Source organism: Corvus brachyrhynchos, unplaced genomic scaffold (assembly GCF_000691975.1).
Source record: "Corvus brachyrhynchos isolate BGI_N302 unplaced genomic scaffold, ASM69197v1 scaffold52, whole genome shotgun sequence".
Lineage (NCBI taxonomy): Eukaryota > Metazoa > Chordata > Aves > Passeriformes > Corvidae > Corvus > Corvus brachyrhynchos.
The window spans coordinates 2,844,056-2,869,187 of record NW_008237221.1 but is presented as its reverse complement, the minus strand read 5'-3'; the positions used below and the strand labels follow the sequence as shown (position 1 = coordinate 2,869,187).

General features: G+C 36.8%; 1 protein-coding gene across 1 annotated transcript in view; it reads left to right on the top strand.

Moving 5' to 3' along the window:
- ESYT2 (extended synaptotagmin 2) overlaps positions 1 to 25,132 on the top strand; it is a 54,577-nt gene that overhangs the window by 22,980 nt on the left and 6,465 nt on the right. The window contains exons 7-20 of the mRNA XM_017728901.1: positions 247 to 302; positions 5,109 to 5,229; positions 5,853 to 6,029; positions 6,447 to 6,529; positions 7,772 to 7,820; positions 8,468 to 8,557; positions 9,081 to 9,176; positions 11,984 to 12,085; positions 16,595 to 16,657; positions 18,547 to 18,621; positions 20,560 to 20,646; positions 21,393 to 21,542; positions 22,571 to 22,959; positions 25,086 to 25,132. The exon at positions 25,086 to 25,132 is cut by the window's right edge and continues 27 nt beyond it. Coding sequence (XP_017584390.1) covers positions 247 to 302; positions 5,109 to 5,229; positions 5,853 to 6,029; positions 6,447 to 6,529; positions 7,772 to 7,820; positions 8,468 to 8,557; positions 9,081 to 9,176; positions 11,984 to 12,085; positions 16,595 to 16,657; positions 18,547 to 18,621; positions 20,560 to 20,646; positions 21,393 to 21,542; positions 22,571 to 22,959; positions 25,086 to 25,132 — 1,585 coding nt within the window. The remainder of the gene's footprint in view (positions 1 to 246; positions 303 to 5,108; positions 5,230 to 5,852; positions 6,030 to 6,446; positions 6,530 to 7,771; positions 7,821 to 8,467; positions 8,558 to 9,080; positions 9,177 to 11,983; positions 12,086 to 16,594; positions 16,658 to 18,546; positions 18,622 to 20,559; positions 20,647 to 21,392; positions 21,543 to 22,570; positions 22,960 to 25,085) is intronic.

Sequence of the window (25,132 nt, the reverse complement as noted above, 5' to 3'; positions counted from 1 at the left end):
GAAGAGCGGATAAGAGAATGCTGAAACTTTTTATAACTTTTAAAAAATATGTCTAAAAATTCTTAAGAATGGAAGAGGGTTGTTTTGTTTGTTTGTTTAAGAAAATCCTGGAAACTGCTTAATTCTCCACTGATCAGATTTTATAACAATTGGGTTTATTTCTTCAGTGTTATGAATTCTAAGTTGCTTTTCTTTTTTTTCCTTCCTTTTTTTTTCCCCCCTCCTTTTTTTCTCTGTAATTCACAGCTTTTGGAAATTAACTGGACTGGGCTGACCAATCTTCTGGATGTCCCAGGACTGAAGTGAGTATACCTAAAGTAGTGTTTGCTATATCTGCACCCCAGTAAAGCCTAGAAAATCTGAAGACCATCAATTGAATCATTTTCAGGTTAGATGACTCTGAGCAGTTCTCTCTTAAAGTGGAATTATATGAAATTGCTCAATTTGCAGAAGATAGTGATTTCACTACAAGTCAAAGTACGCCAAAAGTATATCTAGAAGGTCTTGTGAAAAGTACTTTGAAATATAATTTTTAATATACTTCTCTTAGTGTTCTCAGCTTTCCAGATTTCCAGAATCTTGTGAATTTCCTATCTGCCAACTCCTAGGACAGCAGAAAGGCACAGAGCCTTCCTTTCATGCCAGTGGGTTCATGACATCTTGGCTCTTGGCTTTGTATGCCAATCCATCTCTATTTGCTTGTGTAAAGGTAGTTAGAAATACCTTAAGACTATTCAAATTAAATAAAGTTTGTAATATCTTCAAGTGCTTACTTTTAAAGCTTTCAGTGTATTATGTGAAGGTCAACTGGAGTAGCAAAAATATTGACCATATATAGCTATAAAAATGCTTAGCTTATTCAGAGCTTTTCCTAAAACCACAGGATAAAATCCCAGATTAAAAAGCATCAATAGAGGTGCAAATCAAGCTGCTTTGAATCATTGCAATCCTGATAAAGTTAAATCCATGAATATATTCATAATTACCAGCTTTTAATAGTTACCCAGGGGCTTTTTTAATATGGAGACAATGGCAAAGGAGATAGTGGTGGATCTGATACACGCTTGGATTTTGTGACTACCCCTTTTATTAGATCCCATACTCTCAAGAGTTGGCTGACTCCAGAATTAATTTTTTGTTGTTTCAAAACAGGAGTTTGAATGTAGGTATTAAATTAATCCCAGAGTAATCAATTGCACGACTGAAGTGGATTTTGCTTTCCTTAGACACGTGAAGCCATTGCATGCAATCCCAGCTGAACAGTTCGAAATTAGAACTTGCAGTAAGTAGGTTAATGGCTGCAAGAATTGCTCACGTTTCAAGCCTGCTTAAGGCCGTCTCTGAGGAAAGAGGTTTTCTTGATCAGTGAGAGAAAATGGCTTCCAAAATACAGCTCCTGAGTAATAATTCGCTCTTTTGATATGACTAAATTTACATTTAGCACTTAAGTTTACTAGGCTCCTGAGATCCACATCCTGCTACGTATTTGCCCGATTGCAAACACAAAACCTCAGATGTAAACAAAGTCTTGCTAAATATCTCAAGTTTATGGTTTCCAGAGCAACCAAACTTGGCTACGCATGCACAGACTGGTGCCATCTAGACGTGGTATAGTTTCTATAGTAACTGTAACTGAGGTGACTCATGCTCTGCCTTGCCAAGAGGTTTCTTTAGTGCTGTATTTGTTTTTCTTATCTGTATAGGTAAGTTGTATATTTTCGTATGATGACTTGACATACTGTAGTTGTTATAAAAAATGATGAACAAGAGATTGCTGGCACCACAGGTACCTTTTTAGTCTTATGGCTGTTGGCTGCACACTAAACTGCTTATTTGTACTCTGCAAATGTCTTCTACTAATTGAATTTCTGTGTTAGCTGCTGGATGCTTCCCTGTCAGCTGTTAGCAACTTTCATTGCTCTTCCTATATGACTCCACAATGAGAAGGACATACAAGTAATTCATACTCCATCATTAGTACAGCTTGTGGAGAAGTGGAATTAACATCTCTGTGTGAGGAGGAGCCAGGCTGTGAGAATACTCAAGTGCTGTCAGGAGGAGTTGTAGATGATGATGGGAGGATGTTGGGGTTGCTTGAGATAAAGTGAAAACACTCTGTGCAGTCAGAGATGTGCTGTTTCTGCAGTATGAATAAAGACAGCACAGGAAAAATACACAGCTGATAAAAATTAAGTTAAGTAGGGAGCAATACAAAAGAGTGGGCAGCTAACAATTATTTTTCTGCAATGAAATTGAGCTTTTGAAGACAGTCTAATAAACTATATCTAATAAACTATATGAAACACTGCATACTTCTTTTCTTTTTATGAACTGAAAAAGTAATTGTACAAAGAACCATTGACTAAAGTTTTATGATCTTAGGAAGCTGTTTTTTAATGATGCATCAGCATAAGGGTTTATATTGATGCATCTTTCTCTGTTGTTTGGTCAGTGTTTGTCTGTGTTTTCCATAGGTCAGACCACTTACTTTAAGTAACAAAAATTGCAAAAGATTGTCATTTTTGCCTTGTATTCGTGAAGAATACTTTGCATCTGAGAGCACCCCAGCTGGATAATACTAGATGAGATTTAAACAGCTTGAAAGTATAATGTTGTTTTAGAATTCATTTAATTCATTAGTAGGTTACGTACAATCTTGAGTGTTCTTTTTCAGCTCCCTATATTTAAAGTTAAGAGATCTGCTACCTTCTAGGAGCTCAGTTTCTCTGCGTATAACTTGGTGAAACTTCATTAATGCTGGCTCATTTTTCTCAGGTGTTTTAGTGAAATTCAAGTGTTAATGTTGGGAAAAAATTATGAGAATAAACTCTGGAGTCCGAGTTGGGGTTTGATGCTGGCATAAAGGATTGTGAGTCCTTCCAGTGCTTGGGCTGTGTTGTGTTACTGTCTGTTTCTTTCTCTTATTTAAGGGAATCTCTTATTGCTGTAGTTCTATTTGAACGTTAGTCAGTCTCTGAACCTTATGCTAGTCTAGAGTAGGTTTATTTATGCCTGTGGCTTATTTCATAAAGTCTGTCATCTTAAGGAAATACTAGAGGAGAACACAGCAGCCTTTCTTTCAAGGCAGCTTTGGTACCTTTGCTTTCCTTGCACTGGTCCTTTGCTTTCTGCAGCCTAGGTCAGTTGGTTTTCTCCATTAGTCATCTGTTCTTCATGGACTGAGCATAAAGGCAGAGCTTTCTCGCCAAGTAAGGACACTAACAAAAGCAGAAACAAAAAAGTTTACCTGATCTCTATACTAGAGTTTTGTCATTAGACTTGTATTTTGAAAAGTGTGATTGTTGCTTCTGTAGTTACCATCACCTCAGCTTGGGTTTGTTTATTTTTTTCCTTTTAATGTTAAGACTGGTTGAGATGCTTATCTTCAGTTTTTTGTCAACTGTTAAGAAAATAATGAATTCTATTTTCTTGGCTCATTTCAGAGAATTTAGCATACATAAATTGAAAACTAGATGTTTGGCAAAATGAAACTTAAAAGTTTGAAAAGCACAGTGTTAAAATGATGGCTAAATGAAGCTTCTCTTCAGATAACAGGATTATCTTGCAGTATTTGTCTTAAGAATTACTGAAACTGAATTTCTAGAGTTCACATAGAATGAAAATCTCTGTAAATGTGATTGGCGAAGCTCTACATGCAGGGAAGGGGAATGAAGACTCTTTAGGGCAGATGTGAATTATCCCACAGAAGCGGAGAGGAAACTTTTTTCCTCCGAGCAGTATTGTAACATTATCCACTGTTTCTTCTTTCTAACCAGAGGCCTGCACAGACCTGTCCATTGATTTTGATGCAGCCTTGAGCTCCTTCTGTTCCTGTTGTTCTGAGTACCATTAAAAAGTCAGCCATGTTCCATCACGTATTGTAGTTATCTGGGTTTGCAGTGGAAGTGGGCAGCCAAGGGGATGCAGGCTGTACAGGTTGCAAACCTCTGGCATGAAAATCAGTGTGCATTTCTAATGGGCCAGATTGTATTTAATGGGTTCATTCTGTTGCCTATCTCTAGCATAATGGTAATTGCTCACCACAACATTTTCTTTCCAAATGAAACTGTAATATGTATCACATTTCACTGCAGCTTTTGTGTTTTTATATGCTAGCTTCTGAGTTAGAGCTACTCCCAGCTTCAGATTCAGTCTTAGAAAAACTTCACAAGGTGCTTACATGCAAGTGCTTCATCCAGCAAATTATTATCTGCATCTTGATTTCACAAAGACTGTAAAAAGGGAATCATGGAGTGTATTTAGGAGGAGAAATCGCAGCTCCACCAACTTTAGTGAGAATGCACCTCTGCAGTTCAGAGTATTCTTGTAATTGCCTCTTTGAACCTTTGGACATACTCCTGAGATCTTCCTGGGTACTTGTGTTCTCCCTTTTGCCCGTGTAGTAGGCAATGTGTGTAACCAGTGCTGTTGGTCTGACAATGAACTGATCTGTTGTCAGTTCAGACCTGAGCTGGGTGAACTTGTAGCTTAGGAAATTGTTCTCATTTCTGTGTTTGTGCAGGGGTGTGGGGTTGAGTTTTCTGTGATTCATTGCCAGTGTGGTTGCACTGCCACTCCCTTTTCACTGAACAAAACCTGTTTTGCTTCCCTAGGCTACATTTTGCTCAGCCGTGAGCTTGTGTTCTGTGTGTCTGTGGTTTAAATGATGGTCCTCCCAGCTCAAGAGGACAACTGGTTTCATAACAATGCAGGAATGGGTAGCCAAACTTCCAAGGAGAGTTAAATAAATCATTATTGAAATATGAAAGTAAATAAACAGTTACCATCTGCTTGGTTGTATGCAATGCAGACAAGAGAACTTACGCAATAGCCTTTTACCCGGACTGGTTTTAAAAGGCGAGGGTGAGGGGGAAATTTGGCTGTGGCAGGGAAATGGGAACTTTAAATCCATCCCTGTGGTTTTTGCTATTCAGTGTCAGCTGCTTCCACCTGGTGGCCGTTTGGGCAAGAATCCTTTATTTTAAGTTTACAAACCAGATGTGTCTTCTACTCCCCCAGAAAGGCAAATATTTTTTCCATTTAGGTTGTTAAGCAGCAAAAGGAGGGTTTTTTTTTTTTAAGTAACTGAGGATTCTTTTCTCCAACAGTGGCTTATCAGATACAATAATACTGGATATTATATCCAACTACTTGGTCCTTCCAAATAGAATTACAGTCCCCCTTGTCAGTGAAGTGCAGATTGCTCAGCTGCGGTTTCCTATACCAAAGGTAAGCATGTTTCTGTTAACACTAATAACTGGGCATTTTGTTTTTTCTGTAGTAACTGTTCAAGACAATCTGTGTGAATTTCTAAGTAGTTACTGCAGTGATACAAGTTACTATGAATCCAGTCACTGATAATAATTGATTTAATTAATGATTTCTGGGAAGTCAATATTTCAAAGGAACACCAAGAAAGATGTATTTATTTATTTATTTATTTATTTATTCTGTTTTGCTGGAATCTTAAACATATTACTTGCTGCAATATAGTTCAACTGTATAGATTAAAAATTAAGTACCATATGTTTTATATTATCATGGAAAATTACTATTAGTTTGCTTCACTAAAAAGTTGTTGCTATTTTTTGCTACTCTCAGAAACCTGGTATTTCTTGATGTAACTGGCATGTTTCTGATGGTTGATGACAGTTTTTCTTTTTAGGAATCTCTTGAGTGCTAGGTCTGTTGTGTGTGTGGATCATCACTGATATTTTCTGCTTACAGTATGTCCAAAATAAGTTTCATATTAAGGAAATGGCAATGGCAATGATAAAAAACATCCATTGTGTAAGTTGTGATGACATGGAAGCTTTCAGATTACTACACAAACTCATCTTTTCCTTTTTCAGGGTGTTCTAAGAATACACTTTATTGAAGCTCAGGACCTGGAGGGGAAAGATACTTACTTAAAAGGGATTGTCAAAGGAAAGTCAGATCCTTATGGAATCATCCGTGTGGGCAACCAAATTTTCCAAAGCAAGGTCATCAAAGAAAATCTCAATCCAAAATGGAATGAAGTTTATGAGGTATAACCAATAAAAATACCTTGTATGTTCTGTAAAGAGTTATCTTCTAAAGATTCTTTTGTTAAAGAGGATATTTTGGGGTTGTCCTCAAGGAGCTTCTTGATGTTTCCCTCTAGAAGCCCAAAGTTCTGTAACAAAATAGAAATTCTCCTTTGGTTTTATATACTCTTTTTTTTTTTTTTTGTCTAGACTGAGCATCAGTAATTTTGAAAAAGTAATTTGGTCTCTTAGAGCCAATGTTAACAAATTTAATCTGAAAAGCTCTTAAAATTGCTCTACTCATTAAACTGCAATTTTTTAAAGCATTTGCTTACTGATGTATTTTATTACACAGAGGTACTGCAGGTTATTATGTTACTATGCCATTTAACCAAGCTGGTCAGTTGTATTGACAGTGCCCTCTCACTGAACTTCCAGGCCTTAGTGTATGAACATCCAGGACAGGAGCTAGAGATTGAGCTCTTTGATGAAGATCCAGATAAAGATGACTTCCTGGGAAGGTAAATGTTATGGAGAATATGTTTTTAGGTATTGGAAAGAGACAAAATCTTGTAATTTTTCTTTAATTAGTATTTTTATTTTAGTGCAGTTGCTCTGCTATCTAATTGTATTTATAAATCAATTATCTTGATAGTAATTCCCTAACTACTTCATTTTTGTTATATGTAAAAGCGCTTGGGTGTTTATATACACATCTATATGTTTACATCTTCTATTAAAAAACAAGGTAAGTATTGTGGGTACCCAGAATTGTGCCCTAGCTGATTTAATGTTTGTAAGCTAGCACTAAGTCTTAATTCTTTCTTCAGGCAAAGTTAATATAGCTTTATAACTGTTTATCATCTTCATCTCCATAGCGTCTAAATGAGTGTCTCAAGTTTGTTTTTCTCTTAAGAGCTGATCTTAACTATTTGATTAAAGAAAAAAGTTTGCTGTAATGCTTTTGCAAACATGACTCACTCTGACTCCATAGGCCAGAGGTGTTTACCCATAAACATTTCAGGGTTTTAGTCAGCTGCTTTCTCCAGTAATTTGTCACCTTTATTTCTTGCAGAGTTTTGGAGCCTCCCATTGTTGCTTTCCATTCAGAGTAGAACTCCCTTACCTTTCCAGTTCTTTTTCTCTTAACAGGAGCAACAGTACCTACTTCTCATTAAAATAAAGAAGTAGGTAGTACAAAGGCTTCTTTTTCTTTGCACTTTCCTAATCTTACACTGAAGTGATGGTGGGGGGAAGTGATATAATGTGTACATCAGTACTAATAAAATAAAAAGCCAGACAAATGTTCATGTGCTGGCATGCAGTTGTCTGCTCTGTTAAATTTTTAGCAGATTCATTGCCTGCTACATTTTTAGCTTGTGAGAACTAGAACTCTCCCAGACACTGCCAAGGCATGAATTTGGTCATAGCATATGTCCAGGTGCTATTTCCAGTGGGTAGTTTTGATGTGGTCTCTGTTTTGAGAGTTGGGTCACATATATGTGAGTCATACTGTGCCAGCTGCCCTTGTGGCTACAAAATGGGCTCTAGTGTAGGCTTATTTTCTGTTCTTCTGCACTCATCTTCGTTGTGCCATTTCATTCCCTCCTTCTTCTTTTCTTAGGGGCTAAAATAATAGTATGCTGCTCTTTTGATCTCAGTGGAAGCCTGGATACTCAGCGAGCACAGGGTGGTGTTTAAATTCTGTGCTAGATCTTTTGTTTCTTGGCTAAAATACTACTTCTTTCTCTCCGTTTCTCTAGTTTGATGATTGATTTAATTGAAGTTGAAAAGGAGCGTCTCCTAGATGAGGTAAGCAAGTTCAGTAAGTTTTGGTTTACAAAGGCCCATATGTTGTATATGTAGTTGTTTTTGCATTATTTTTTCCTGGGCATAGTTCCTGTATGTGCAAGAATAACCTTAATGCTGTAGAAATAGATTCCCTGATGATCAGTACAGGGGTTTAAGGGATATCTGAACCACTGAAATCTGAAAAATAATGACATTCTTTGTCGGTCCTATGCAAATGTAAATGTAAAAAATAGTAACTTATATATTTGGTGAGAGGTTTTTTTGCAAGAGAATAGCTAATTGCTGGGTTTAACTATTATTAGGTGCAGCAGACTAATTTTTGTCCTGAGAGAGAATTTTACAGGAACATTGTATAGGGTTTGTATTCCCAGAACATCTTTACAGAACTTAAAGAATTTTTATGGTATTTTAAATATGCTTTTATCATATAACGTAGAGGTTTGTCTGGCTGTTTTTGTCATTCTGTGTTGTAATATTTTACGTGAAATAGGATATTTTAATGGATCAGATCTTTTCAGATTATGTGGGCTTCAGCTCTGAGAGATTCCTAGTAGACTTTAGAGTTTCCTAAATGCCCTGAAGAAGCAGTTGCAATTATATCTTTGTTTGGTGCCAGATTATTTCACATTACTTTGATTAATTTTCAGTGGTTTACTTTGGATGAAGTGTCCAAAGGAAAGTTGCATTTAAAACTGGAATGGCTCACATTGATGCCAACTGCTGACAATCTAGACAAGGTATTAAAGGAACACATTACTTTCATTCTGATCTTAATTGTTCTGGGGTGATTTTGTTATGATTTTTTTGTTTATTTGTTAAGTATGTAACCGGTTCTCTAGCTGCTATGAATTTGGAGAAAGCTGTAACTTTATTCCAAGCCGTTTGTCTTTAGAAATCTCAAACCAGTCATAAGTGTCAATGGTTTAAATGAGATTTTAAAATGCTTTTGTAGTTCACTTCTTTTCTCTTAATGTTACTGTTTGAGAATATCTGTTAACATTTCCTTAGTCTGGGAGATAAAACTGGATGTGATACTACAATCTGTCCAATCTAAAAAAAAATAGTACGAAATGGGGTGCAAATTTCCATGCACATGGTTTTGAAATGTCTGTATGAGTCTTGAAAACTTACTCTTTATGCTTCATGCTGTGAATTTGTGAATGTTTTCTTTCGGGGAGATTTTTTTTTTTCCCCCAGAAATGGGACAGGAAATAATACTACTTGATTTCCAGAAAGGCTTACAGTGTGTTTTTGGTTTAGGTGCTAACAAGCATTAGAGCTGATAAAGACCAAGCTAATGATGGGCTTTCATCTGCATTGCTTATACTGTATTTGGACTCAGCAAGAAATCTGCCTGTAAGTTACATTCTCATGGATACCCTTTTGTCACAGAGGCTCTTGAGTACTCCCAGCATGTCTTGCTTGGTAGTATGACACTGCTTTACTAACACACATTGTGCCATCTTCTCTATAATTTCTCTCCTTTCAAGACGTGTAATGTAAGGTCCACTTTTTAGTAGCGTAGTATTACAGCTATATATTTAATAAAACATTACTCTTTAATCTGTGTGATTTTTCTTTAAAGAATGCTCCTTTCCTGGACTTGAAAGGCTGCATGTTTTTATTACACAATATTTTACATAAATTGTATGGGATTAGCATGAGGAATTTTAAGGAACTAACTGGGAGAAACCTACTTCCATGAGTTCAGGTAAACTTGCTTGCTTTGGCTTAGGGTATTGCTGGAGATTTGAAGGTACTGAAGTCCTCCTCATGAAATGAATCCTTTGCAGTTGATGTCACAGTGCCAGAATACTTGTATGAGATTTCTGTCAGATTGTTGTTTGCAGGATGGTTTATTTGCTTGTGCAAAACATAAAAACAAATCATGTTCTCTCACTCTATGGATTTATCTAATGGGACTGTGAAATAACTTGTTTTGGAGTTTATTTCAGGTTAGAGAAGTACTATTCCTGCTCGAAATTGATAGCAGGAGTAAAGTCAACCCTACCATAAATGGATATATGAAGCTTAACTGAGTTTTGCTGGTTTTCAGCATTTCTGTTAGATGAGAGGTTCTGGAAGTGATGACTAAAATACTTATCAGAGGATACAGTTTTCAAGCTTTGGATTTTTTTGCAAGTATTTTGCAGATTTGTCTGCTGAAATTTAAGTTAAAATGTTGCATCACAGTGGTAACAAATGAATCCTTAGTAGCCCAAACAATTTACATGACTGACTAGTGATTTCATGTGTGTTCCAGGGTATAGAGAGCAGAGTTTGGAAGTAGTATTTCTAGGCTATTTTAAAAGCTAAAAAGACTCATTTGGAATAGATCCTCACATTATCTTTTTAACCTCACCATATATTGAGTTCAGGCAAACTCTGTAACTTAGCAGAAAAAAAATAGAATTACTACAGTACAGAGTAAGCAGTAACAGAATAGAAGGGAATTATGGTGTGCTTAGCATCAGTTTCAGAATACTGCAACACACAAAAAGTCTGTCTGCCATCTGTTTTGTGTATTAGATTCAACTGAACCAATTTATGGATCTTCTTGTTCAACTACTGAATTCTACTGAAACAGTTGCAAATTCAATATGTTTGGTAAAATACACTGCAGCCTCTTATTTAAAATAAAACAGGGTAAAGTTTTCTCGTACACCAGTTGCAATCTTTTCTATACAAGTCTGATTCTCTATATTACATTCTCCAGCAAATACTCTGAGGCTTTGTCATAAATGAAATCTTTTGTTTTAAACAAACATTCTCTAACATTGTCTCCCTCCTTCAGAAAGATTAGGTTGCAAACCTTGAGTTCTACCTATTTTTGCAGACAGTATTTTAATTTCAGTTCATTTAATCAGTAGATCTCTAAACTCTAGGGCACAGAAACGGGGAGTTCTTTGCACAAAGCTGACCAGTTAGGAAATTTGGGAGCAGCATCCCAAATTTCCTCTTGCTGTAGCTGATATTCTGTCTACAGGACAAGAATTGCTTGGGTGGGTTGAGAATGATGGTCATAGTGTGGGACCTGTTTAATCCTCTTACTTGTTTCTTCCTCCACCAGCCCACAGACACAGTTGCTGCAAATGACTCAGTATTTAACTTCAAGTCATTTTCTTCCCAGTAATGTAAAGAATATAATAGAAAATAACATGGAACAGTTGAAAATTCCATGTGCAAGTTTACAACAATGAAATAATGTGATACTGTGTTAAATTAAATTTTCCAATACCAGATACAAAAAGACTTCACAGTTAGGTCAAATAGGGGGAAGTACCATGGGAAGACTTTTTTATGCAGGAGGACTGAAAAGGTTTCTGTACATTCTAGAAAGACAATGTCATGGAGCTTCTACATGAACAGCAGTTAACTGTAGTAAATAGAGCTTTTTGTGGCCATAGGGTTCTAATATGATCAACATTCACAAGACTAAACATGGAATTTGCTGGCTTATCATGTTTTGCTCAAGTTCAGTGGTAGGGGTTGTGTAGAGTGATAGAAAATTAATCTCTTGGATTGCTTGTATTTATGGAGAAGAGAATTCAAAGAGAATGAAGGGTTAAAATTACACTGACCCTCATTAATAGTTTGAAGGTTTTTGTGCACAACTTTAAGTTTTTTCTACATGAATAATTACTTTTTATTGCCTTGAAAATTGCCTTAAGTTAATGCTTATCACTGGTACACTTTAGATCATGCCTTCAGTCTTGTTTTGAGTCACGGTTTTGAGTTACCCCAACACAGGCCTTTGTTTTTCACAGGTGCATCATAGTTGTGAGTTTCTGGCACACTGGGATGATGTATCTGAAAAAGAAACAGAAATGGTGTAGAAAGCTGGTCTCTAAGCTAGTAAACATTAGTTGGATCTGCCATATAAATCTGAACTACCAAGAGTGAACTTGGAAAGTGGGTTAATATATTTGAATAATTATTAAAAAAATAAAATTAAAAAAGCATTCCACCTTGCTGTTCTACAGAAAGTCATTTAATGGACGAAAATATTTGTAATGACAGATATTTACTTTTTGTTACCTGCTGTTTTCTCTGGAATCCTTTGACTGTTTTCCTTAACTTTTTTGTGTAGTAAAGCTGCTTATGCATTCATTCTGCCACAATCCCATCACTCTGCTTTCTCCTTCCATTTCCATCTTCCTAAGAGTATCTACGAGGGAAACTTTGGGTGTGGATACTTAAAAGAGAGGAGAGCATCGGGACTAGTCTTTTGTGAAAACACTACCTCACTCTATAGAGCACTATTTGTGAGTTCTCTGGTATTGTTTGTATTGTACCTTTTCTCTGCCAGAGTGTGGATTAGTGCTACTAAAGCCACTCACTCTAGTGGAATGAGAGCATGCAATTTGTTTTCCTGCATGGTTTCAACAAGTGTGCTTTGTTTTTGTGCTATTTTTATTGCATTTTAAAGGCTACTTAAATTTCATTGATCAGCATATCGTTGGGTAAGTAATTAACCTTTCATGATAAAAACCCAAGATAAGTTTGTTGTAAAAGCTCTTACACTTAAATTGCTGATTCATTGAGAAATAAAATGCATACTGTCCTAGCACACTGTGTGCTGGTTAATTGTTGGCTTTTATTGAAAAGAAATTAAAATAATAAATATTGCAACCAACATCCCTGTAGTTTCTTTAAAAGGTGACACACTTAATATTTGTAAGAACTTGCAACCTCTCCACACTGGTTCAAGTTGCTTTAAAAATGGGTATAGTTCTTTGTGCTTCCCAAACTATAAATTCCCTTGTAAATTCTATTTCACTCCATGATGCTCCTTGTTTTGCAAATTCCCAAGCTCTTTTTCTTTTTTTCAAATTAGTCTGTAGTTGGGAAAATCCAGGCAAGGGTGAACTACCAAGTAATATTTTTTGCTTGCATTTAATGTTCCAAAATTATTAAAAACTGATGAGCCTCTGAGTATCTTGCACTTAAATCTGGAAGTACAACCTTGGTATCTTCAAAAAGACTGATAATCTGTTCAGAATAAGAATCTTTTTGCCAGAGAGAGGTGGGTTTGTCTTTGGTGATTGTGCAGATAAATTTGTTACTGGCTGGCTACATCATAATCCTTGATTTTACAACTCCTTTCCAAAGCCCAGCAAAACCCTTTTCTATGGTCCTTTTTTGTTAGTTTCTCTGTAGAGGTTAATTTTAATGTATCCAAACAGTTATAATCATTCTAAAATCTTATTAAAAATTAATGAATGAGAAAGGCAATTCATAATCTATAGTTCCATCATCTTGGTGTTAAAACTGTTAAGTAGTTGCTGTTTCTCTTAGTTATACAATTACAGATAAATCTTTAAAGTATTTTTTTTTTTATAAAAGTGCAGGATTAAGGGTGTAGCACTGATATTTTTTGTGGATCTTAGGATCTTTGCATTAGGACAGGTTGTCTATATAGAACAGCATTTATTTAGAAATTGGACAAAACTATCCAAATCTCTGAATCAATTTGTGAGTCAGAGTGGAACAGCAACTGTTCTAAGAAAGCCACATCTGAATTGCCTTCTGCAGCACTGTGAACTGCCTGGGTCTGCAGTTTCCTGGGTGCTGATTTTGCTGTGAGCAAGAGGAGGAGGGTTGTGGCTGGAGTCCAGGAGAGAGGAGAGGTCTGTAGAGTAGCCCAGGAATAACAACAGCTTCAGCAATCCTAGAACTGCACTTGTTCCCAGGGCATCCTTAAACATGGGCTATTACACAGACATTCACACCTGCAAGCTCAGTCTCTAACTAGTATGTGACATGAGTTACTGGGGGAGGGAAGTGTAAAAAAGGGCACTCACTTCCTATGAGGAGAGGAAAGTCCTGAGTGCTCCCTGTTCCTTGCTAGATAGTTTATTGACTGCTGCAAATCTGGGTTTGTGACACCAAATTCAGACATTTACCCACCTAAATCTTACTTAGCTGAAGTTAAGGAGTAGGAATAGTGTTAGTTTAATTTCCAAACGTAACCCTAGTTTTATGCTAATCAATAGTTCATAACAATTTTGGTGTCTGTATAATATATAAGTTATCCATATTTTTAATGAGCTCTTACAGATGGTGACTGTCTTCTGGTTATCAGGTGAGGATGCACTCATAGATATCCCAAGCAACACTTAGTGAGTCAAAGGAAGTAATGAGTCATACTCCAAAACATACTGAATCAGGAGCTGGCTGAATAACAAACCAGTTTGTTAGTTGTATAATTTATGGGTTTGTTATTAGGATTTACTGCAAATGACACTGGTTGTTAGACAATTCCACTGTGTCATTATCAGTATATTTCTTGGCTAACCCATCCTCTTTGCCTATAACTGCAGAGACACTCAGAACCATACCAAGACTACTTTGTCATCCAAAGCAAGACCTTCCCTTTTAATATTGAATACTTCCTTTTCTTCTCTGAGTCTCCTTCCTCCCAGCCTGTCAGCCACCATTCTCGTGGACCTGCAGCTTCTTCCCTTGAAACCTGAAGTCTGGCTTAAACATATTTGCTCCAGCTGATGTCCCTATTGGCCTATCCTTGCTATGATTCCAGAGGAATTGAGATGTGTTCAATATCCAGGACTCTGTGGTTGCCTGCCCTTATGTATGATCACATAGGTTTGGTTTTGACTTTCAAAGTTCTTTGAAATAATAATACAGGAGGGAAAAGATATGTATTGAATATGCAGGTACAAATGGGAAGCAAAAAAGTCCAGTAAGTTGAGTGGCCGTTTAAGATTCAAAATTATCTTGGTAAGTTGCAGATGCCACCTGAAAAAATAATGTACTTCTCTGTAGAGGACAGTCATTGCATCCTTATAAATGTGGGGTGGAAATGGAAAGAAAGAGATTTGAAAAGAGATCTTTCTACAGAAAGAGATTTGTAGTCATGCTGTGTCGTATTGTTATGAAAGAAAATACTGTACTCTATGTAGAACAGAGGAATGCAGCCTGTGAGATGTATGGCCTAATCCTTCTGTTTTACTTAGCCTTTACCAAGGCCCTGATCTTGGCTGTGGCAGTTTAAGGTCTGGAGCACAGCACTGATGATGAGAGAGAGGCAGTAACCATGGCTAGCAGAAGAAGGGAGTTTAGCCTTAGGAATTAGATCATGGAACCACAGAGAGGTTTGGGTTGGAAGGGACCTTGAAGATCATCTTGTTTTAACCCCTCTGCCATGAGCAGGGACACCTTGCACTAGATCAGGTTGCTCAAGGCCTTGTCCAACATGACCTTTGACACTTCCATAGATGGGGAATACACAACTGCTGCAAACAAAGTGACATTTTTATCTTTGTCAGAAAACAGGGAGCAGTGCTTAAACTCCAGCAAAGAACATACCTGTCAGGCATTTAAAAATTTCCTAAAGAACAGTAGTTAAGCATTAGTTTTAATGAGTCTAGAGATAGTGTGCAGTCTCCATATTTGAGTCTTTAAGTACAATATTAAGTTCCTAATGTATCAGATAAATAACTGCAGGCAATTCCTTAATTTTATTTAAGAAAAATAATGTTCGAGAAAAATACCCCACAAAAGTAGCCAAACCTTATTTCTGATTCTCTCAAGTTTAAGAGTTGGACTTGATTTTCCTTGTGGATAACTTCCAACTCAAAATATTCTGTGATTTTTTGCTGGATATTGTATGTTCATTCTGAAATAGAAATTTTCAAGCAGAGTGCCAGGAATCATTGGAATGTATTGGCCAACTTGAGGATATGACATCCCAAAAGAAACTGCAAAAAAATATTTCTGCATAAAGGTTAAATCTCTCTTCAAATTTTCACTTAATTTTCATTTCAGAAAGCCATTTCTTTTGGCAGAGCATTAATAATATCAGTTCCTGTTCATAAACCAGAATGTTTTAAAAGACCATTATGCAATTTTTTATTGCCACAATTTACAGCTCCTAAAACAGAATTCTCCCTTGAAACAAAAATGTCCCTAAAGAAAAAGCCAGCCATAAGTACACTAACTTGAAGTCTGTTTTATTTGTAAATCTTACTTCCTGAAATTATTTCTTATGAGTTCAGTGCAAATTTTCTGTGACATTGTTATACATGTGTCACTTAAGAACAGTGTATTAGTCTTAAAATAAGAAATCTCCTTATTTAATGAAAAACAGCCAAGGTTTTGTCCTGCTAAGTCAGTTCTAATTCCTACTGTTAGTGTATTTGCATGTCTTCATTCTACTGAAGAAAGTAGTAGACCTTCATTCTAGTTAGCATGCAGTGTTTCCATCATTTTTCTGAAGAGGCTTAAGAACTTTGACTTTTATAATGATCTAAGTCCCTATCAATTAGATGTTGTAATTTCTCCCATAAAAGGACTCCTTTGCATAATTACTTGACTTATCATCAGAGAAGCTTCTAGGTTGTGAAAATACGCTCAACCAAATTTTAAAAAGGTTCATTCAGAGGGCAGCTCATAAGGCATATTGAAAATATTGTAGTTGTGCTAAAAAATAAAATATTTTGTGAATTATCTTTATTAGGATAAAAAACAATGATCAGAGAAATACAAGCAGACTGAAATTGGGTATATTAGTTTTAAAGCAGAATAAAAATATGCAGAGGAGAAGAGGGAAAAAAAAGTTTTGTCAGAGTTTGTTGTTGTTGTGGTGGTCCTTCATTGTTTTGTTTGAAAGATGTTGGGGGTTTTTTTAGGTTGATTTTTTTTCCCCCCTGCTTTGTCCTATGTTGTCATGTCATAATTAATTAACCTAGTGAAATTGCTTCATTGCATGTCTTATTAACCCTTCCTATGTTCATTCTCTCCTGACTTAAAAGAATAATCCATTAGAATTTAACCCTGATGGCTTGAAGAAGGCTGCTGTTCAGAAAGCCCTAAAGGTAACATTAATGTAGTTGTCCATTTAAGGTCACAAAAGTAATTGGAAATGCACGAATGCCTGCAACACTCTGCTTCCAACACTGGGTGGAATTTCTATTGCCAGATACATATTTCGTGTAATCTTGTTTTACTTGAATTTAATTCCAAGAAGCCAATGTCAAGACGTTAAAATGCTGTGGTCTATGGTAATCTGAACTCAAGATCAGATTAGGGGAGTACAGGCTGCTTGAGAAGACTGGGGCAAAAGTGCTGAGAACTAATTTTTAGTAGTAACTAAAGAATAAAGCTGACATGAAAGCTAAGACATCTTTTACGTACTGAGTGATACCTTATCACTCAACTCTGAATGACTGCTTTGGAATAATCTTCTTTCTGCTAGGTGTTTTTAGAAGGTTTTACATCTTTTATATAGCTGCTAAAGAAATTTAGGCCAGCTTTTTGGTAGGCAAACTTCAAAGGGCTAAGCCACACGCTCAGCTGGAGGAACTTGGAGAAGGGACAGTCTGTCAGTAGCTGGTGTTAGAAGTGCATTATACGTGTATACACATTGCTACCTACTTAATGTGAATTAAAATTACTCATATTTACACATCAGCATAAGTGACAGGGCCTTTTGCCAGCTCCTGTAGTTTCATCATTTTATGAAGAAAGTCTCAGGCACCATTTTATGGACAAAGAAAAAATGAAGATATGTCACCTACCATTTTAAAACACTATCAGTTGCAGTGTAATATGGCTTTCTGTTCTGTAAACGTTTGTATTCATTTTTATTTGAGAGCTAGATAATTTTTATCAGAAATCACAAAAAAAGAAATGCGGCGTTCATCCAAGAAAGGAGTGCTTTCTTAACAGCTTTATTTCTAAAGGAAAGAATGGTTCTAAGCAGTATGTCACATTAAAATTGAGCATTATTAGTGGAAGTATGATGTCCAAAATGTAAGTTCAGATAAAAAAATATATCTAAATGATGCACTTTCTTAAGTTAAAAATATAAAGTATTTGAATCACTTGGTTTTAATTGTGACCTTACATGCATTAAGAGGATTTTAACTAACTTTCTGTTGATATACCTGGTTTTCCCACAGGGTAGAACTCAAAAGTAACCATGTATCCTACATTTTCTAGGCTTTTAAAACTGCATTAACACCTGCTTGAGATGATTAACTTTCATGCCTAAATTTTCTTTCTGACTTAAATTGTTAGGTTAAATTGAAATTCATGAAAGAAACATATAGTTGGAATGTTCCTTTGCATATGTAATTTGTTTCTAAACTGATGTTTGTTTTCACAGTTTGATGTAATGCTATACAACTGGTGTGCAAGGCTCAGATATGGCAGATGGTTGATTCTCTAATAAAGAGTATTTGGTAAACTGTAGAAATATCCCTCACATACATTATACTGCATATTCTTTCTCTTCAAACTGAAAAGTAGGGAACATCAGTGTTCTGATACCACATCCAATTTAATAGTTCTACAGCAATGTATATAAAGTTCCTGAGTCTGTGCTTTCTTCATATCTCCCATCTGCATGCAGTATTCATTTTGCAGTTTTAACTATGCTTCATTAGCTTTGGGGATTGTAATGCTCATTAAAAGATAAGAACTTGCATCTTACCAGTTTCATTTAAAGAAAATGGAAAGGAGTCTAAAACTCCTGCTTATTAGTAGCATTTTGCTTCAGCATATTCAGGTTTGGATGCCTTCATGTGTTCACCAGCTACTCGCCAGTCTGCCATTCCAGCCAGCTGAATTAAATACTGAGAATAATAGAGAGGCATGTAGTAGAATGCATATGATTTGTATTTTTAAGATGCAAATATTAAGTTTCAGAGGGGAGAGGTTTTGCTTTATTCTGAAGGCAAAGTTTTTGCTTTTTCTTTACCAGTCAGGAAAGAAAATAAACAGCAATCCCAACCCACTTGTTTTGCTGTCAGTTGGACACAAGGCGCAGGAAAGTAAGGTAAGTTCCTACTCTTTAGACTTGCCTCTGTCTTCACATATTTGGTAGGTCTGTGAGCTTGGTATTTGGCTACCAAACTGTGGAGCATATACACAACGCTAAGTTGCCACCAGAACTGAAATTGGCAGCGAGCAGCCTAGACTTGAAAGGGGGCTTATGCAACTCAAACCACCTGTGAGTAGAGATGGGATTTTTAGTCATTTATAGAAGTCCTTCCACAGTGCTTTCCTAGAAAACATTGGAGTGTAGTTGAAGCTCTCAATTGGAACCCTGTACAGCAGACCTGAGACAGCTCTGAGTTGTCAAAGAGGCATCACCTATGTCTCTCTTCTAATCTGGTGGTCTGTAACAGATGCCAGTCATGAGATTGATCTTGATGATGATCCCTCTGCTTCCGACCCAAAGTATTCAGCATACCTGTCATCCATAACTAACCTCTGTGCACTCAAATAGCTCATTAAAATAAAATAACAACAGTGAAATGATTCCTAGATAGGTAGATATATGCAATATAGGTATGAATTTAAGAAGTGTCAGTGAGCCAAAAGGAGAGAACATCTAATTTGGCTTCTTCATAACCTGTCAAACATTTTCACTAAGCCTAAAGAAGAATTATATACAGTCTTAGTTTTAATAGAGTGTACTAGTTTGAAAAGAAACTAGTGGGAGATTCCAAATCAGAACTACAGTTTAGTAGGAAAATTAAAAATAAAGGCAGAAAACACTGGCTTAAACTGTCAGAGTCAGGATACAGCCTGACACCCTGTTGGTCAGGGTGGTGGTAGCAGTCCAATTAAATGGTGGCTGTTCCAAACCTCAGATTATATCCAGGTAGGAATGCTTTGTTCCACCCCCCCCTGTGGGCGGGGCATCTCACAGTGGGATGATGTAATTCTGTAAGTCATGCAGTGAGACTGGATGGCCCATTAACAGAAGATACTCCCCAGAGGGAGTTATCAGGGATGTGTCATGGAAGAGATAAAGAACACTGCCCCACCTGGTTTTAACAGTTTATGAAGATGGTGATAGAATACATACATTTGGTTACATCCTACATCGTAACCTAAGACATAAAGAATGGAGATAAAAATCCAAGTCCTTTGCTCTTGGTGATAGCTTTTTTAATGAAGACTTGTTTCTCTCTTCCCCTCTGCTTTCCCGTCCCCCCGCTAATGGATTGCTGAAAATTGTGAGATTTGGCAGTGAAATCATCCACGTGGCTAACTGGAGATAAAGAAAACTGTTAGTTTCTAGGAGTTTCATTGAGTTATGAAAGCTCTTTTAGAGCAGTGTGAGAGGAGAGAATGTGCAATCAGTTCATGTTGTCTGTGTAATTTTATATGCGATATTATGTGTGCCGTGGGTAGATTGTACTTGGCCATTGTTTAAATACTTCAAGTTTCAGACATAAATTTTCATAGAATCATTACGCTTGGAAGAGACCTTCAAGATCCAACCATCAACCCAGCACTGCTACTGTAACCCCTAGACCACATAACCCAGCACCAGTTCACGTCGTGAACGTGGTGACTCCACCACCTCCCTGGGTGACCTATTCCAATGCCTGACCATGCTAAAAGTGAAAAAATGTTTCTGATACCTAATCTGGATATCCCCTGTCTCAGTTTAAGGCCATTTCTCCTGGTCCTCTCACTGTAATTATGGCAGAAGAGACTGTCCCACACCTCACTCCAGCTTCCTGTCAGGGAGTTGTAGAGAGCAATGAGGTTCCTCCTGAGCTTCCTCTTCTCAAGACTAAACAAACCCAGCTCCCTCAGCTGTTCCTCATCAGACTTGTTTTCTAGACCCTTCCCAAGCCTTGCTGCCCTTCTCTGCACACACCAAATAAAATGCCGACATGAAAAATTCTCTCATCTCTTAACACCAGCTGTATTAAACAAGCTGTTTTATAATTCATGTGCTTCCTTTTTTCTTCAGATTAGATACAAGACCAATGAACCAGTATGGGAGGAAAACTTTACTTTCTTTGTACACAATCCCAAAAGACAAGATCTTGAAGTTGAGGTATGTGTCTCACTCTCTTTAGATACCTTTCTTTTCTAAGATGTTGCAGTAGTGACATTCAGACATTAAAGGGAGTTATGAAATGAGACTGAATATGTTGTGAACACCATTAAAATTATACTTAAAGTATTTTTTTTTAGACCAGGCAATGAAATGTTTATTTCCGTTTACTACTAAAAGGAAAAAAAGACTATAACCAGGCTCTCACATGAATAACATAGTTAATGGTTGTCTTCTCTAATGTGAAAAAACCCCACAAAAGTAAATTTGGTACACTAGTTTGGAACTAGGAATCTTTCCTCTCTTATACCAAGGAAGTATTTGCTTTATCCAAATACTGTATCCCTTTACACTGTCGACATGCCATTTACATAGTTCAAAGAGACTAAAGCGTAAATGAGGACTGTCTTAGTCACTCTTCCTCTAATAGCTGTGGGAATTCATTTTCACACAGTTTGGAAACCATGGAGTTATGTTGATAATGGGTCAGGTAGATGTAGATGTGATGGTTAGTTTTCTGTCTTACTTTTTCTGTGGAAGGTACGGTTGAAGAAACTAGGCATTGAGTATATTTGTTTTTACCTCCTTCAATGTAAAGTAATCTTAAAATCAGGGAAATCTGGTTTAAGAACAAACTACATTCAATATTGTTTGTATTTTTTGTTTTTAAATAAAAATGTAATTTCCTTCTTTGAATTCTTACAAAGCAGATGATACAAAGTGACTAAATTTCTGTGTTCCTGCAGGTGAGGGATGAACAACACCAGTGTTCTTTGGGGAACTTCAAGCTGCCTCTAAGCCAGTTGCTAGAGAGTGAAGATTTAACTATGCATCAGCGGTTCCACCTGAGCAACTCCGGTCCCAACAGCACTATAAACATGAAGATTGCACTCAGGGTATTCTAAAACTTTTCCTATTGTATATATCTGTAAGCATATTTAGGGCTGTTGTGACTCCTGTTCTGCCAGCTTTTTAAAGAAGACAGTACATTTCCTTTGATGTCACCTGCTAAGTGTCCTTGGTTGTGCAGTGCTATCAGTATGCAGAGATAGCTTCTAATTTAAATACGCTCCATTTGAAAACTGTACAGTGCTCAAAATGAAACAATGGTCACCTGCATTAATTAAAAACAAAGTTCCCTGTGGTTTTACATCTGGAAATCACATTTGGAGTCTGAATTCCTTCAAATCTCTTTTGAACCCAGTGGGCTACAGATCAGAAATCACCTTTACATAGAAATGGAACTGAGGTTTTGATGGTTTTAAAAAATAAAGTGTATAAGGAAAGGAAGTATCTGCATAGTACTGGAAAAATTCAAACCAGCTTTCAAGCATATTGGAGTTTTGAAAACAAACCTTGCATACCTGAAAGTTGGTTTATCTTTTTTCCCCGTCTAAATTATGTGGTTTAATAAGGCACAATAGCTCTTCACGAACACCGTCAAACTTGTTATTTTTTTTTTCCTAAAGCACTTTGTTGCTTACATGTCATTAATAAATTAAAGTAACCAACAAAAGAGAAAGTAAGTACAATTAATGAGAAAAAAATGTGATGTAAAATTAAATTTTGAAAGAGTAGAAGAAAAAAATTACACAATAGCTTTCCAGATGGCTAGAGCTGCAAAGTAAATAGCACTTGCACCAGAAGTGCATAGAATATGGGAAGGGAATAATGAGGAGAATAATTCTTAATAAATGGAGAATTTCACATTGTTTGATAGTTACTTCAGTTGCCATGAAGAAAGTGATGCGTTTTGTCATGCAAAGCATTTCATAGGTAGAGTTAGTAAGTGTGAATGTTTTTGGTCCTGCTTTAGTGTCTTAACTTTACAACTTGTCACCAACCAGTACTCTTGTAGAAACAAATTTGTTCCTGTTTCTTATACTGCAAAATAGTAATATTATGTGTATTTTCATATATCTAGGTCCTTTCTCTTGAAAAGCAGGCAAGATCTCCAGATCATCAACACTCAGCCCAAGTAAAAAGGCCATCTCTTTCCAAAGATGCAAGAAAATCATCTTTTAAGCCTCAGGTTCCTGTCTCACCAACACCTGATCCAAACAAGCCAGTTCCAGCATCCCCAGTGACTGATAGTGATAAAAAGACTGATACAGCTGATAAGAGTCAGCCTCCCAATACCAGCCCACAGTGGCCAACAGATCTCAGCCGAAGCTCCTCCAGTCTTCATGCCTCCAACTTCTCCTGCTCTCCAAGCCACCTCTCAGTGAAGGAGCCGACGCCCAGCATCGCCTCAGACATCTCCCTGCCCATCGCCACGCAGGAGCTGCGCCAGAGGCTCCGACAGCTCGAGAAGTATGGCCTGCACTTCTTGCTTTTGCAGCACAGCTAAGCTGATTTACAAAGAATGTCACCAAAGCAGGAGTTCCTAGTTCACATTTCAGTATATTTTTTACTGTTCAGTCACTGGGATTTCTGCTTCCTCCGGGTATCTCAGACAGATGCTGCAGTTAGAAGTTACCTTTACCGTTGTGATCGTCTGCAAGATAAAGTCCCACTTTTTCTTGTAGCTGCACTTCGTAGTTTCATGGCAGTAGTTTCCTGTTTCACCACTGAATCTTATTAGCATTAATTAAGCCAATTAAGCTGGAAATAGCTGGTCTTTCTAAATAACTCAGAGGGATAGTTGACGATAAAGAATGCTAAATGGGTGGTCAGTTACTATGCAGTTAGTGAGGATTGCTGCATCCATGCTTTCTTAAATTCTTGAATTTTTTTTTTTACTTGCTTCAGTGGGCAGCTATAATTACCAAGTACAGATAGCTGAGCAGACATCCTGCTCTGAAAAGGAGACTGGAAACTATTCATTCTCTATTCATGGAGCTTCTCTGTGAATCTAAGTAGAAAGATTTTATTTTTTTATTTGTAAGGGATTGAACCAGTTCGTCTTTTTCTCTGTCAGAGTTCATAGAATCAATTGAGTAGTAGAGGTTGGACAGAATCTCTGGTTGGTCATCGCTCTGCTCAAAGCAAATTCCTCTTCAAAGTTAGATCAGGTTTCTTGGGCCTTGTCAAAACAACTTTTGATTATCTCCAAGGATAGAGATGCCATAAACCTTTTCAGCAACTCCAGTGCTTAACCACTCCACTGTTAAAATGTTCTTCCTTATTTCTATTGAAATTTATCTTGCTGCAACTTGACTATGGTCTCTTGTTATTTTACTGTGTACAGCCATGAGGAGTCTGACTTGGTCTTCTCTAAAATACCTGTTTTAAGTAGTGGAAGGGCTGCAATTCAGTCTGCTGTTGGCTATCTCTTCAATTTGTACAAATACATCACCTGCTTATGTGCTCCAGACCCCCATTTATCTTCATAGTCCTGTGCTAACTTGTCTTCACTTTGTCAGTCTCTCTCCTGGCCCAAAACTGAGTTAGACTTTGTTAATTGTGATAAATATTGAAATACTATTCCTCATATAATGCACAAATGTCATACTTTCTCATTTGGTAAGAGTGGTAAAGCTACAGGTAAGGAGGTCTTTTATTGCAAATCCCATGTTTTTAGGTACTTTGATTATTATTTTTTTAAATTTTAACTAAGAAAATACTGAAGTTAAATCTTCATTCATAAAGTGAATAACTTGAGAATTTTAATGGAGCAATCACTTTGTAGTAGGTAGTCACAAAAGAGGCACTCTTCTCCCTTGAAGATAAGATTCTCTTTAGGTGGCTGAGAAATGGCAAATATGGCACATACTGTCCTGTGTTGTATGGGAAATACTCGTAGTCAGTTCCCACAAACTAAAATGAGCATTTCATGGAGATGAGGGAATTCTGCAAATGTTGGCCATTCTGTAAAACACAAATTCTTAAGCATGGTGCTTGCTTTTTATTTAAACATGACCTGTATTTGTAAGTGTAAGTTGATTCTAATCTTATTTTCATTGTGGTATAAGCTATAGAAAAGTAAAGTAGTTGTGTTTATAGTGTGATTTGAGCTTTTATGACAGCAAGTGGATTTAAGTTATCACTATTTTAATCCCAAGAATATCTATATTTTTATAAGAGAATTTAGAAAAGAATGAGCTGATCTTCTAATTGGCTCCTGGCCTTAGGTAAGAGTGGCCCATGGCTGAGGTTTTCATTCCAGTTTGCACTATTATTCTTTCCAATTTCCTAGATACTACTTTGATGTTTATTTTAGGGTAAGCAAGTTTTTTACTCATGATAGTTTTCAAAGTACTAAGGAGCAGCTGACCTTCAAACTGACAATAATACCTGGCCTATTTTGGAGAGCAGAGTTGTTAGACAAGGTACTGAAGTATGAGAATCTGATGAGGATATGCTCACATGCTTACACGTGCTCTCTTCTTTCAGAGAAGTTAAATGGATAATACATGATTTATGGAAGACTGCTCAGTTGAGTCTTACTTTTAGTATGCATTTTAAAATCTAAGCTAATGTTTTGCTTTTTCCTGCAGTGGAACAACTCTGGGGCAGTCTCCATTAGGACAGATTCAGCTAACAA